This window comes from Diabrotica undecimpunctata, chromosome 11, assembly GCF_040954645.1.
Source record: "Diabrotica undecimpunctata isolate CICGRU chromosome 11, icDiaUnde3, whole genome shotgun sequence".
Classification (NCBI taxonomy): domain Eukaryota; kingdom Metazoa; phylum Arthropoda; class Insecta; order Coleoptera; family Chrysomelidae; genus Diabrotica; species Diabrotica undecimpunctata.
Genome location: NC_092813.1, coordinates 22,887,413 through 22,904,417, shown reverse-complemented (window position 1 = coordinate 22,904,417; position 17,005 = coordinate 22,887,413). Strand labels below are relative to the sequence as shown.

General features: G+C 32.5%; 1 protein-coding gene across 1 annotated transcript in view; it reads left to right on the top strand.

Moving 5' to 3' along the window:
• The window catches only part of LOC140452764 (multiple C2 and transmembrane domain-containing protein-like), a 100,151-nt gene extending 84,528 nt beyond the window's left edge, over positions 1-15,623 (top strand). Inside the window, exon 5 of the mRNA XM_072547090.1 lies at positions 15,537-15,623. Coding sequence (XP_072403191.1) covers positions 15,537-15,623 — 87 coding nt within the window. The remainder of the gene's footprint in view (positions 1-15,536) is intronic.
• The last annotated feature ends 1,382 nt before the right edge of the window (positions 15,624-17,005 follow it).

Below are 17,005 nucleotides of genomic sequence, written 5' to 3'. Positions count from 1 at the left end.
TTTCGTTTCGCGTTTGTCCGATTTATTAGCAATTATTTATAGGTAAATATTCGCGTGCGATATTCCGTCTTTCTTTGCTTTTTTATAAATTAATTTACGAATTAATTCTAACCTTGATATCGTCTTTTATGTCTTTTGTTTAGTATATTGTTTAAAACTAAGTCTAACTTTCCACGGTACCATCGATTCATCTAGCGATAATTCTTTTACTGGATAACGCAGAGCAGTTAAAAAGTCTATAACTGTTCTTATTCTATAAAACCGATCTTCAGGAATAACATTCGGCCCCATTGGATTATGGATGAAGATTAAGCACCTTAAAATTATAAGAGAAAGATCTCTTTCGATGTTCTGCAAAAAAGATTTTAAGTTGAATAGTGGATCTGTTTTCCAATAACCCTCCAATCTTGAAATCCGTATGTGTCAGTGTGGAAGATAATTCCCATAAATACTAGAAATTGAAATAAGGAAAGTAGTTTACATCTTTAAATGCTAGAATTTACACAAACACCAACTTCACCAACTTTTTTATATGCTAAACATTGCAATATTGTTGTTTTGTACATTGCCTATTTTTTAACAAAATTTTACAACTTAAAAAGGGATCATTCCCGTGAGTTGGCTGTATATCATATAGTTAAAAAACTCGAACATTGAAGTAAAACACTGTTGTGATTGGTATATTTAATTAAATTTTAAAAATCCTAAAGGATTAAGTTCAAAACGTTTTCGGACTTATCAGTCCATCTTTAGTGAAATTTGTAGTATTTTAGTAAGTAATTAATAAGTAATAGGTAAGTAGTAATGTGTTTTTCACACACACACACACACACACACACACACACACACACACACACACACTCGCACACACACATACCGTGTAAATGTATTGAAGTATTTTTGAAAAAACAAATTTATTTAATTTTTGTTAAAGGGGTAATAAGGGGTGAAAAATTACTAAAGTTGTAATAAATTCGTAAAAACCTAGCAGAACACTGTGGTATATCATAAATTTTTTTTTAATTCTGCTAGCTTGAACCGTAAGCCAGCAGAATCGCTCCCCTTAAGGGTGGTTTGATGGTAAAAAAATATTAGGGTGGTAATAAATTAGTGAAAAATGCGTGAAAAAATATGCCATCAACAAAAAGTTTTTTTTTGAATTCTGCTAGCTTAAACCTTAAGCCAGCAGAATCGCTCCCATTAAGGGTGGTTTGGTGGTGAAAAATTATTAGGGTGGTAATAAATTAGTGAAAAATTAGTGAAAAAATATGCCATCAACAAAAAGTTTTTTTTCTGAATTCTGCTAGCTTGAACCTTAAGCCAGCAGAATCGTTCCCATTAAGGGTGGTTTGGTGGTGAAAAAATATTAGGGTGGTAATAAATTAGTGAAAAATGGGTGAAAAAATATGCCATTAACAAAAAGTTTTTTTTTTTAATTCTGCTAGCTTAAACCTTAAGTCAGCAGAATCGCTCCCATTAAGGGTGGTTTGGTGGTGAAAAATTATTAGGGTGGTAATAAATTAGTGAAAAATTGGTGAAAAAATATGCCATCAACAAAAAGTTTTTTTTTTGAATTCTGCTAGCTTGAACCTTAAGCCAGCAGAATCGCTCCCCTTAAGGTTCGTTTGGTGGTGAAAAATTATTAGGGTGGTAATAAATTAGTGAAAAATTGGTGAAAAAATATTACGTAGGTTAAATTAAATTCCGCTCATGTATCCCCGCTAGCTTAAGGGACCTATTCTCTCAGGTTTCTAAGCCATGACGTTCTTCTTCGACCTGTCCACTCTTCTTCCGTCTACCTTGCCTTGTATTATTAAGTGGAGTATATTATATCTCTCTGGGTATCGCATAACATGACCAAAATATTCAAGTTTGCAACGGCATAGCTTTTTAAATAAATATATTTTAAAATTTTTGTGAAATTATAATTATTGTATGTACATCGGTCTTACTCTCGATAATTGAAAGACATTTTTTAACATACTTAAATTATTACACCTATTAGCACATGAATATATTGTGTACTGTCTTATGGTATGCCAGTAAATATAGACTTTTTTATACTTACATACTTGATAAAATGAATCATTGTAGTTATTTTTACAGGAATTTCCATCAGAAAAATCGAAAGGATAACAAGAGACGCAAAATGTTCTTTGAAAAATACCGACAGAGTCCAATTTGCCAGTCCAGGCAAAAAACGAGTAAGGAGATCAATCATAGATTTGACGGAATACCAAACAAGAGACATTCGCAGAATAATCTACGAATTTTATAAAACAGACAAATGTCGGGTTACGGTAAAAAAATTAAAACAAAAAATTCATAACGATTTGGATATCACAATTTCACAGACATCTCTAAGGCGACTTCTACGCAAAATGTAATTTCGTTGGATGAGAACCGAAGACAACTGAAAATTACTTATAGAAAAAAGTTAAATACGAGCTTTGAGTATAAAATATCTCAGGCAAATCAAACATTTTCATACTCAAAATAGGCCAATTGTGCATGTTGACGAGACTTACCTACACAGCGGTCATACTTTTTCGAAGAACTGGACTGACGAATCAACAAAGGGATTATTTTCTATAATTTCTAAAGGTCAACGACTAATAATAGTGAATGCACATAATTATGGAAAGTGGTACAAAAACGTTTAATACCTAATTGACCTAACTCGGTACTAGTTTTTGATAACGCATCTTATCATAGTATTCAGTTAGAGCGGGCGCCTACATCAAACTCAAAAAAAATTAAATGATAGAATGGTTAATACAGAAAAATATTTCATTTATACCCACCGCTTTAAAACCGGAATTATATGAAACCATTAAATATCATAAACCTTGTCATGTAAAATACAAGTTCGACGAAATTTTACGCGAGCATGGCCATATTCCTTTGCGTTTACCTCCGTACCATCCTGACCTAAACCCGATTGAACTTATATGGGCTACAGTCAAAAATAATGTAAGCCAGAAAAACGTTACATTTAAATTAGCTGACGTACAAGAACTGGCTGAGGAAGAGTTCAATAAAATTGATGCAAATGAGTGGAGAAAATGATGTGACCATGTCATTAAGAAGGAAGATGAATACATGGATAGCAAAATAGTGGTTGATAAGGCCATGGAAATAGTTCCTAATATTATAAATATTAACAGCGAATCTTCCAGTACAGAGTTTTCTTTTGATGATAAATATGAAGAAAATTAACCATTAGAAAATTATTTTCAGTTACTATTTTTTACACTTGATACTCCTTATAGTGTTATACTCAAACCAAAATATCAAAATTAAATAATTACTATGTAACAATTATTAATGCAATACCCTCCATTTAATATGAAAGACAATATCGACGTAGTTTTATTTGTTAATTAAATACAGTCATAATTATTATTGTGTTGTATGTTAAATTAAAGAGATATTATAAACCAGTGGCTTTCTATGGTTAGAATTGAAATGTACCCCCATCCCATTTCACACAAATTATCTGCATTCAACAGTTTCATTCATCGTTTAGAAACTATCCCATTATCCAACATTAACTACAACCAAGAACTAAACATAATCAAACAGATTGCTTTCAATAATGGCTATAACCCTGATATCATCCATAAACTCATTTACAAAAAGAAACGTAAATTGCTTCAAAAATCAGCTTACCCTAACATTACTTTAGATTCCCCATCTTACTTCTCATTACCATTTCACTGCCCAACACTCTCCGAATCAATCAAAAACACTATCCTGAATTCTGTTGAAAATATTAAGATTTCCTTTAAAGTTAACAATAAATTGAGTAGATCATTATGCAATAGTAAGGACTCTATTGACTTCAGCAAACGCAGTGGAGTTTATAAACTTCAATGTTCTGACTGTGATGCCACTTATATTGGTAGAACTTGAAGATCTCTAGTAACCAGGGCCATTAAACATTCTAAGTTAGAGAACACTTCTTCTTTTTCCCATCATCTTAAATATCACAATCACACAATCAAGGTACCAGATGATATTTCTCTTCTTCATAACATCCCAGGTAGAGATTATCTCAAACTTGACCTTTTTGAGGATTTGGAAATAGTCAAGGAAAAGAAAAATAGTCCCAATTGTGTTAATCGTCACACCATCATCAACAGAGACTTCGTCCCACTTCATCGACAATTATTCTCCTGATCTAACTTTCTTTCTTTTAACTACACATCCAGTTTTACTTACTTCTACATTTCTTTCTATTTTTCCATAGCTTAATATCACCCTATATAATCCGCCATACTTAACTTTATTCTTGTCACCATTAATACACTAACATCCCCCCTTTTCCAATATCCAATTTCCCATCCTCTCCAATAACTACCATCTAACTAATCACACAGGTTTTCTTTTAAATACTCATTTTACATCCATCAATCTCTTATCACAATCAGTTTCAGTATAGCCAGCTTACATCTTTACATTCATCTCCTATTTCCTTTTCTTTCTTTTTATTTTATTTCTTTTTCTTCGATTCATCTTCCATAAATTTCAAACCAACTTTTATCTATACTTACTTCATACAAGGAAACAATTAGGTAATAACATTCTTTTTATCGCCTTTAAACTGATTTATTAATTTCAACTACATAACTTAAATTTTGCCTTACCCTGGTATACCAAATTTATTTTACATCACAGTCACTCATTGTTTTACATTCTCCCACCTTTTTAAAATACCAAAAATTGCTATTGATCCTACTACACACAAAACACAATTCTTCACTAAAAACGGCCTATTCACAAACTTAAGCACAATGACTTTCCTACTACATCATTCCACTTGACATTGACGGGTACTAACTGATTTTTCATACCATCTTTCTATCAGTTAGCCCAAGACTCCAGCACAGATCAGAGGTAATGTAAGTCGATAAAACCTCACCAGCTACAGGGGGTCTTGTAAGATGCCCCCATTTTCAGTTTTTATTAATCAACAAGTTAACAGTCTATTGCATTTACCTTTATAAATACCATGAGGATTGTTTTTTAATACGGATGTCCTTCCAATGTTTTTATGTGGCCATACAATGTTTTTAACAACTTTTTATGTAAGTAGTAAAAAACCAACGTGTTCTTTGTATATATTTAAATTTTAACTTACTTGTTTTTTAATATTGGTATTTTTACTCTCTCTTTTAGTAAACTGATGATGGAATGATTCAATTCCGAAAAGATCTTCTTTAAAATAAAAATTTTAAGCTTTTAATAAGCATTTTTTATACCTTAATACACACGAACACCACGTGCTTTGAATATGGTTTAGTTTGTTAATTGCTGTTGCCTGTAGCACTTTTGTTACCCAAGCAATAACTCCGTAAGTTAGCATTAGCCTAATGCGTCTTCTACATTTATGCTTATTGCTCGATTAGAAAGCGTACTAAATATCCATTCACTTACGGTGAGGGGAACATTCCTGACACTGAGCTGTTGGGTGATGGTTGGGAATGTGGTTTTATCAAACGCTCCCTCAGTGTCTATGAATATACCTAGGTGAATTCTTTATGCACTATCTTCTTCCACTACTTGATGCAGTGCAAAATCAGTAGATCTTCCCGAAGTATATGCATGCTAATTTGGGTGAAGTAGATAATGGACCAGAACTTCATCCCTTATGTACCTCTTGCATAGCCTTTCCATCGTTTTCAACACAAAGGATGTTAGACTAATTGGTCGGAAAGCCTTTGGTAAAGTGTAGTCCATCCTACCTGGTTTTGGTATAAAGACCACACATTCCTCTTTCACTTCCTAGGAATATATCTCAGAGATAGATCACCATAGATAGAATTAGAACATTAAATATTGACTCAAATACCAAGATAAGGTAATAAAATTTTATTTGGAACAGCTTTACGCCTACTAATGGACTAACTGGTAGTACGATAATGTGATTGCCGCTCAACAAAAATACTATATATACGCTGAGATTTGTAGACAATGAACTAGTTACATAGGGAGAATTCGAAAATTCGAAAGTTGATTGAACAATCGATAAATGATCTAGTCTTGTCATAAATATTGATACAATGTATTAAACTAAAAAAAATTAAAACTATTAAGTTAATATAAAAAATATTAAATAGAAAATAGCAAATTGGTAAGTATTAAATGGATATAATTATTATTAAATAAATTAATTAGTTTATTTATTACAATTATATTTAGACGGATTATAAGTTTAAAACAAACATGTTATGAATGTATAAAAAATGAAATAAAATTTGAAATCATAAAAAGACATTGGGTATTGGTTAAATATTGAATATAACTTACCACAGAGAAGATTTAATATAATAAATAAATTTTCAATCCAAGCATACCTTTTTATAGATAAACGATATTTAAAAAAATATGCCACCACAGAATTGTGGCAATGCCAGAAAAGTGTGACATGACGGAGCAGAGTTACCAACTGATAGATTTACTGACTATTAAATAAAGGCATAAAAAATTATATGTTTCATGTATGTGACATACAAATAACTGCCTGTATGGCAAACTGCCGAAGCCATATAAAAAAAATACATACAAATAAAATCTTTACGACCATCACACTTAAAAGATTAACAAACAAGATTGCATTTCGACCTGGTCAAGTAGGCTTTAGACCAGAATCCTCCTGCATAGAGCACATTAATACTGTAAGGGTAATAATGCAACAATTGGTTAAATAGAACACACCCCTATACATGGTTTTTGTTGACTTCGAGCGTGCCTTTGACAGCTTATCTCGTGCTGCTTTATGGAAAATTTTAGAGCTACAAAAGATCTCGCATAAAATAATTTCCATTTCCATTATATAAAGTCACTGAACACTGAGGTCAAATGCAGCGTGACACACAATGGAGTCAACAGCGACGAATTTGACATACTTACTGAAGTCAGACAGGGATGCGTGTTTTCTCCATTCTTTTTAACATAGCAGTAGACTATGTTCTCTCCAAACTAGACTCCGACACAAGAGGGATACAGAGGACGTTAATCACACGCCTAAGCGATTTGAAATACGCCAACGATATCTGCCTGTTAGACAAAGGTTTGAAACTTTGCCTAAGTGAAGCCAAAAAAGTAGGTTTGAAAATAAATATTAGTAAAACCAAATCCTTGAGAGTAAATGCAAGGAACAACACGCTATTTACTATCAACAACAAGCAGATTGAAAATGTGAAAAACTTTACGTATCTTGGAAGTGTCATAACAGAAAGTGGAGGTACAGAGGACGATATTCGTATGAGGATACGAAAAGCTCAACAAGCATTCAGCATGCTTAACCCTGTTTGGAGATCTGACGAGTATACTACAAGGACAAAGTTCCGCATATTCCAGACGAATGTCATGTCTGTTCTACTCTACGCATGTGAAATCTGAAAAGTGACAAAAACCCTTACAGATAAACTGCAGGTCTTTATTAATAAATGTCTACGACAACTTGTTCGTATTTTCTGGCCTAACATCATCAGAAACGAAGATCTACTACACCTGACCGAACAAAAAAGGGTAGAACATCAAATAAAGTCCAGAAAGTGGAGTTGGATTGGTCACACACTCAAAAATAATTAAAGTATTGCAAAGATTGCCCTAGGGTGGAATCCCCAAGGAAGAAGAAAAAGAGATCACCCAGTACAAACTTGGAGAAGATTCATCATGGACAAGATAAGAGGTCAAGGAAAGTCTTGGAATGAGGTGAAGGCCTTAGCGCAAAATAGAACCCGGTGGCGCGTTTTCACTAAAGCTCTATGCTCCACTTGGGAGTTCAAGAACCTTAGAAAAAATAAGGATTAAATAGAATATTTAGTTGATTGAAGAATTGACGCCAACTATTTTTAAAATAAAAATAGTAAAATGAAAGACAATGTCAATAAATGAATACAATCAAAATAAAATAAAATTAAAATTAAAATAAAATAATTATTAAAAGAAAAATAACGTAATAAATATGAGACAAAGGTTTGATACATAACGTTACAAAATTGATATTTTATTTTACGCATATTTTAATTAAATTTAGAGTTTGATATTATTGTTAAAGTTAAATAACAGAAAAATGTTTGCTATTTATTTATGGCAAACGTACTTATAAATGTTTAATTTTCTAAAATATAGGTAAAATATGGATATTCATGTTATTTCTCAATTTTTGTGCAAATAATATTAAAATAAATAGTTTCTTAATATATTTGTGGTGTTTTTTCGGTTGCAATTAATTTAGGTCTGCTGGTGTCATATGGAAGACGGTCTAACAATATTAACTGTATTGGGATATGGTTAAACTTCATTTTAGCACAAGGTATGATAAAACTGAATGGTAAATTAGGTATTGTTGTAGTAATTTATGCAATTCTTTTATTAATTTACAGTTAGATTTGCTTTCAAAACAAATACTTTTTTATTTTTAAACGTTACGGTTTTTACATGTAGTGTTTTACTTCAAAATAAAATCTTTTACTAGTAAAGTGAAAAATGTCAAATAAAGTTTTTTAAATACAGCCGACTCGCGTTAATTCAAACCTGCGATAATTCGAATCTCTCTATAATTCAAAGTTATTACGAGTTCCCTACAAAATCTCGTTATATTTCGAACTAAATTAACACATTTTTGTGAACTTGGTAATTCGAACGAAAAAATCATTGCTATATAACAAAACGACGCGTTACTTCTAACTCATCGGCATTTTAAAGTTGCAGAGAGAAAGAGAGGGAAAGTACAGTTCAAACTTGTATCAACGCACTTTTGTTGTTGTTATGATTAATTTGACTACACACTTCTCACGAATTGGTTTGTTTAGTTATTAGTTACTGTTACTCTTTGGTATACAGATTAAAATCTTGTTAGTCATGAGCCCTAGAAAGTATAAATGTTTGACGATTGCTGAAAAGAAGAAGTTAATCCAAAAAGTAGAGGAAGGTGAGAAGAAAAGTGATGTTGCAAAAGAATTTAAGATTTCTCTGAGTACTCTCTCAACTGTAATAAAGCACAAGGAGAAAATTAATGCTGCTCAATTTGCTTGAGTACGGAAAGAACTACTAAACGTGAATTTCCTCGTCTGGAAGAAAGTCTGGTTATTTGGCTAAGACAGTGTAGAGGACAAAAAGTGTCTATTAGCGGAAACTTGTTGAAGCAAAAAGCAAAAGACTTCGCGTCTACTCTAAGCATCAAGTGAAGAGTGGCTTACAAATTTCAAAAAGAGAAATCTAGTTGTGTTTAAAAAAGTTTGTGGGGAAAGTGGAAGTGTTGATGCTGCAGTTTGCTTAGATTGGCACGATAAATTGAAGACCTTGATTGAAAACTATGATGTCCGCGATATTTTTAATACTGATGAAACTGGCCTATATATCAAATGTTTACCGGACGTAAGTTTACCGGACGTAACTTTAAAAGTAAGACGCTTACTTTTAAAGATGAAAAATGTCATGGGGGAAAACATTGTAAAGAGAGGTTAACAGTTTTACTTGCAGTAAATATGGACGGATCAGAAAAACTTACACTTTTAGTGAAATTGCGATGTTTCAAAGGTGTGAAATCGTTTCTTATGGATTATCGTGCTAACAAAAAAGCTTGGATGACGACAGAGCTTTTTAACAATTGGCTTTTAACAGTTAATGAGGACATTAAAAAGCAAAAAATTTTACTATTTTAAGCATTGCACTGTCCACAACAGTCCTCCTACATTTTAAAACGTGGAACTCTACTTCTTTCCGTCAAATACAACTTCAAAATTGCAACCATTGGACTAAGGGATCATCCATAATTTTAAGACATTCTATCGCAAAGAAATTGCTAAGCTCGTTTTAGAATCTCTTGACAAAGCTAACTGAAAATATCACGGTTTTGACAGCTATTTTACTGATTGACAAGACATGGAGAGGTATAACACCTCTAACAATTCTCAACTGCTTCAAAAAATCCGGTTTCTTACAAGAAGATCAGGAAAATCTTCCAATACTTATGCAACCAGCAATAGAACCATTAGTTGACATTAGCGGTGTGAGTGTTTCTGACTTTGTTGTCAGATTGTCTCATTAGATACCTTACAAACCTTGTGTATACAAAATGAAAGAGATGAAAAAGCATGTCAGGCACTTTTTTTCTTAAAAAAATATTGATTAATGCACAATAAGAATACATACATGTATGTACACGAATGTACTTCTAAACTTTTGTCATTGTTATAGAATAGCAGTTAATAAATAATCATTGATCAACACTTAATAATTCGAAGTTTATTTTTTTTTTACAAATTTCGAATCATTTGATATTTCAAACACTCAATAATTCGTAATATTTTAAGAGTCTCTCGAGTTTCGTATTAACGAGAGTCGACTGTATAGAGTGAAGAAATGCGTTTTACAAAAATTAACTGTTTAAATTAATAAAGGCTTTTATCAAGTTGCGTATATTGCTGATAGCAGAACTGCTTGTATATTTTAGATAATCTACTCGTCAAACATGATGATCTATGTAATTACCTTAATGCTCATGATATCCATTTTTGACATAAGACTATTATTCATATCCCTATTTGTATTATTCTGTAACAAGTTTATTTATTTACCTTGTTATTGTCATTAACCTGTTGTACCTATTATTGTCTTCTCAAGTTCATATCCCTATTTGTATTATTCTGTAACAAGTTTATTTATTTACCTTGTTATTGTCATTAACCTGTTGTACCTATTATTGTCTTCTCAAGTTCTTAGTTCATTTATCTGAAATCATACGGCTACAATAAAGTACTTTCTTGTTTCACAAATTCTTATTTCTTAAAGAAGGTAGTGCCATATCCCCGGACTGAGCCTGCAATGACCTGGTCGTCGGCAAGTTCGAGAGCAACGTTATTCCTAGCCGTTTGTTATCCACTACGATCAGCAAAAGCCTAATGTCTGAATGTATACCTGCTGTCCAAGCTATCTAGTTCCTTAATATACTCATGGCCCAATAAAATGTCACAAGAATATCTCTTTCACTTATCTCGGCTGAATGAATGCCAAGCAAGGTTTTGTCACCTTCGGTAAACCTGTGCTGGCTACCTTCAAAGGACATCAGAGGATATTTTCTCCTCCTTCTCACATAGATGGCACTTTAAGTTATCTATTAATCGAAGTAGATTCTTTCGTCGTGAACAGTAAATATGGTGACCGCCAAAGAGAATTCTACGATTAAGGATTAAATAAGAGGAATAAAGTTGTGAGACTTTTAAATGACTCTGCTACATAAAATCTAGTCTATCTCACACTTTCACAAGTTCTTTAGTAGCTCTAAAACTTTTGGGTGAGAAGCTTCTTAATACTATCCCGGTCAATACTAAATATTACTCCAATCATAGGTTCCAGTCTGGCACTCTTCCAGTGGAGGCAGTGACGACGAGACCCGAGTTTCAAAGACCCCAGCTGTTCATTACCGTCTACACCTAAGTATTCCGGTACCCATACCAAATTGTTGAACTTGTTTGTACATAGTTATAGCTAGGGTCCCTTTGCATTCCAGAACTAGCTTGAAACTAACTCTGCTGTCAGAATGGCCTAAATTCAAGGCTGATAGAAATAGTCCTGCCAAGACAAGTCCTAATAACTATCTCGTAAAAATTTCAGCATGAAACGTTAATGCATACCAAACGAGAGCCTGGGCCTAGTTTTCGGTTCATTCACTTAACACGATCATAAAAATAAATCGATGAGCGGAATGACGGACTATGCTGTCCTGTATTATGAAAAGTATGGGATATTACTCTACGGCCTGCTTCCAAAAGTTCAATGACCAATAAAATATACATTCATTACTGTAACATTTAAAAATTTTGTTAAATAAATTTATTTTAAGTTGTTAATTTTTTATTAAAATGGTTTAAAAGGTTTATATATTCGGTAATGGTTACTTCTAAATGATCATAAGCACCAAAACATACTTAATATTTTGTAAATGTTTGTTGCAAGAAATATTGTTTATTATTATTTTATAAAATATTTTAATACACTAATCAAAAAATATTTTCCTGGTTTTTACTTCATCATTCAATTCCATTTAGTTATCTTTTAACTTGAAACATTGTCCGTCGATAGCAGTATATAAGAATATCACAAATACTTTGAGGATGTAAACCACAATCGATGAGTGAAAAGTAACTAGAAAATAAATGATAAGTTTAAAATAAATTCAAAAAGTTGCATCAAAAAATACAATGCATTGACCTTTATTTTTGGACTCTTTTTTTAAGAACTTCATAAATTAGTCTACTTTCCATATATAATCTTCTCAATTCAAAATATGTGTTATTTATTTCGGAAGCTTTTTCTTATACACCATGATGTTGCGCTTTCTGCGATCATTCACCAATGATGTATTGCCGCCTTTGACTTCCTGTTCATGATATCTATTTATGATACCTATTGCAGAATTCTGGACCAGATAGTAGAGATTCACTGGATCGGTACCATAAATTTTTGGAGTCACTAGGGAATCTTCAACATGTATTTGTCATCTGCTATCTAGTGCTTATGTTAGTATGATTTTTAGTTTTAGATAAGTGATGGATTCAATCGTTGCTTGACGGAAGTTAATTGTAAAACATTTTTTTCTACACTTTCACAAAATTTGTTACAACTGATTTTTACTACAGCTGTTTCGGCAGAGTGCCTTACTCAAGGGATGTATTTTTACTTTATAGTTGATAATTAAATAATTTGAACAGGGGAGAGTTGTTTATTTTAAGTTGATCGTTCAGATTTATATATTTATATTTTTTAATTTATTTATTTCTACAGAATATAATAAAGATAGCCTAAAGCCTTTATTTTAAATGGGGAGAAATTAAAATTGGTCGTTAAAAGAATGATTATTATCTATAATGTGAAGTGCGTACGTAGAATCTGTTTTTCTGTTTTTCGATTATTAAAAGCCCTTTTGTGTTGTGTTATACGTTTGTTAAAGGTTCTATCAGTTTGACCGATGTAAGTTTTTGGGCGGTCACCACGTGTAAATTTGTATACCTCACTGTTTAAGTGCAATTTCTTTTGGCTCTTGTTGTTCTTAATAATTTTGTTTTGAAAGCTGGTATTATTGTTTTTTTATGTGTTTGGCTATTTTTGTTGATATCTTGCCTATATATGTAATCAAAGAAAAGGTACTGGGCTTTTTATTTAATGGTCTTTAGTCTTTCCATTCTTTTGAATCATTCTTTTAACGACCAATTTCAAATTCTCAACATTCAAAATAAAGGCCTTTAGCTACCTTTATTAAAATTTATGGAAATTAATAAACTAAAAAATATAGATATACTTCTGAATGACCAACTTGGGACAAACACTCCTCTCCTCAACTTATTCAGTTAAAGGCTATAAAGTGTAAAAACATAGTAAAAGTACATCACATGAGAAAGAAATAAAGTTCTCATTGTTTTATCATTAAATTTAGTTTTGGCATCAAGGTCCCTTGACTGGCACATTTCCAGTAAGAAAGCCTGGTATGCTCCTGAGTTGGTCCTTGCTTATTTTCTTCAGAAATTCACCCCTAATATGCATGTGTATAGCCAATATATATTTTGCTATATACTTGACCAGGTATACTTATCAACTGGGAGTTATGTTATGTTCGGATCCAATATATCTGATTGCGGATAGTGCTTTTGGTTCTCCTAAGGTCGGCCATGGACCGAAATATTTTATCTAATCCTGTTTTAGCACGTTCATTAGCTCTTGTATTGCCATATATTCCTCGATGTCTTAGTACCCATATTAGTGTGACACTGTTCTCGGACTTTCCACACTAGCCTAAAGACTATCTTAGACCTTAGCAGCCCTGAGGGCTGCTTAACTATTTGTGCTCTTATCGATTTCTGTTGTACACTGCAAGATTAAATCAATCTCTGCCTAAAATATAGAGTTACTTACTCCAAGATGGAGTCTTAGATATCCTGGTGTGGTTACTTTCACCCAGATCCGGTATTCCCTCCTGAATTTGATTTCGCATTACTGCATTCGTGTTTACTTTGCTGTTTGCTTCTGTACATCCGCTTTAGCTCTTATGTAGTATTGATATTATGCAACTGAATTGGCGTCGTTTTGCCAAGCGATGTACAAATTACGTTTGTTATCTATGTTTCTGAACATTCTGAACATATTCTGTTATCATTTTCATTTAATTATTCCTGTTTTCTTTTAATATATCCAACAGTTTCTTTAGCAGATGAGAGTATTGCTGACTTAAACTTTGACCAATGCTCCTCAATGTCGTCAAAATATATATCAATGAGCTTGGCAGTCAGTATTTCCTTCAATTTTGTCAACTTTTCGTTGTGCGTAAGTCCAGCAGTGTTAGTTTATTTCTTACTTATTTTCTTACCAATTAAAAAGACGATTACGTCTTATCATGAAGATGTGAAGAGCCATGATATACCGCACTAGTCGGTAGTCAGTCCAACACTGATCCGTACTGGTTAAAGCACTTGTTAGTAGACATGAGCATTGAAATCTCCCAATATAATGAGTTTGTCTGCTTGGGAAGAAGTCTGTCCAGTTGAGATTAAAGGCACTCTTTCTTCTCATCGTACGTCTAAATATAAAGTGCATGCGTATGTACTAACTACGGTTGCTCATTGTTTATTTACCAGCTTAAGGCGGAGTGTCATAAGCCTTTAATTTATTCCAGAAGGAATTTAAAGATAGTCGATGAGGTCGTTTTTTATAACAAAGCTTAAGCCGTGTATTTGGGTTTTATTTTTTGCTTTTTCCTTCCAAAAGAAAGCATAGTCACCGCCATGTTCTTTAAGGTGACCTTCTTCTACTTTTATGGTTTCACTCAGCGCAGCAATATCGATATTAATTTTTTTCAGTTCACGAGCTATTATTATTATTTCTCGTTGTTGCTTATAAATTCTGTCTCATAGCAAAAGTTCATAAAACTCTTTAAATTTTCACCTCAAAGTAGTGCTGCATCTGGACACTGTTATCCAGCCGGACTGTGACTAGCGAAAGTACTTTTTGCAAACATTTACTTTACTACTTTATAAAAACTTATTGAAACTGATATCAGTTTATTTAAATACAAGTTCTCTTGTTATAAATATAAAAATATACGGAACATTCCATTTATAAAAAGGTATTTTTGACGTCAGTATTTAAAGGTGATCGATGCCGTATATGTCTTGTATCATAAGAAAAATTCAAATTAAAAGTAAAATCCGACCTATGCGAAGAATTTCTTCACAAATGATATTGGGAATATTTCCGACTTTTTTCCTTTTTTTTGTATGTACTTTATGCTTATCTTTTACTTGCAACATGCATTTAGATTCATTGTATATTTGGAATTTATTGCTATTGATTTGGTATGTAAACATAATTTATTCACGTAGTTTAAAAGCTTAAACTCTTTTTAATCTAAAATACACATTTTATTATCGATCTAAATTTAAAAATGACACCTTCAGACCTACATTAAATTACTGGGCTCCGGCCTCTCGACGCATTTGGGCCGATTGACAGTTATTCGATGGTACTTGTAGCTGGACTACAAGGACCTCAAGCTCCTCATGAACAACGAACCAGCCGATAGACGCCGAGAACCGAAGAAGAAGCAAAATTCTTCCTAGTGGTCACTAACCAGTGTCAAAGACAAATGGAAAGTGGCACTTCGACAAAATCCATGAAAAGTCTGATTAGCATTTACATTATTAGTCATCTGTAGCTAGTGATTTTGTAAAATTGGTAGACGGTGTTAAACAACTGAAGTTTCCGAATTCAATTAAATGGAAAAAATATTAGCTAATATTATTATATATTAATCTATTTATCTGATGTTGAATTAAAGCTATTTTAAAGTTATGACCCTATATTACGATTTATTAAACGTATAAAATTTATTATAAACAAATTTTATCCACATAAAAAGATTTCAGTTATTTTCGTTTACTATATGTACCTAATGTTTGATATATCTCCCCAATTTACAAAGAGAATAAATAAATAAATCTTAGGCACGTTAAACTATACTTCTTAAATTACAAATTGCCATTTAGTTTTCTATCTTCGCCAATTTATTCCAACATAAATGCAACTGCTAACTTTAAAAATGTAACCAATAAATTATCAACTGCGATATTTGTTGAATAAGGAATTTATTCAACATTTTGTATATGGAATATATTAAAAATAGTTATTAAAATTGGTACAAAGTAAAGGCGAGATTACAAAAATATATTTAAATACACAGTTTGGTTAAAATCTATTAGAATATCTGGAGAAAATATCACAAAATTATCCTATAAGGTTGTTCTTCTTGTTCATGTTTCATTCCTATCTCGAGATTGGATATTATAGATAAGACTAAAGGTAATGGATTTTGACAAGAGCTATGACCTTGTAAATAACAGGTAAACTTGTGTACTGTATTGGCATGACTCATAGCTCTTGTTAAGATCCATTACCTCTATCTTAATTTTGGTTAAATCGACTCCCATAGGTTATGTCCTGAAAAAACGAGGATAACCAGTTTGTCGAAATTAAATTTAGGTTGCATTGCATCTGGTACCGTTTTAAACTTTAAATGATTATTATTTAGAGAGCCTCTCCAGATTTAATCCCAGTACCCTTTCGACCTGCTTCTGGCGTCTTATTCGCTTTCAGTATGCTCCTTCCTTTGTCTTTTTTTTTCCATTTATATTTGTAATAGAGGAAGGTCTAGTATACCCTACATAGAGTTGGTTGGGGCAGTCGACATAAATCCTGTTGTGATTCAGCATTCAGCACATTTGCTGCATACGTAATCGTAGGTCTGTTATTGTTATGGTTATGGTAGATAGGGGCAGGGCCCATTTGTAAGCCCTTCAGATACTTAGGCCTCCTAAAATGGATTCATTTAATTACCTCTATCATACGGGCTAGACCCATAAGGATCTAGTCTTTGGCGTTTCTAATGCCCAGACTACTCTGGGCGAGAGGGGCCAGATTAAAGGGTCCAGTAAAGAAATGGCAC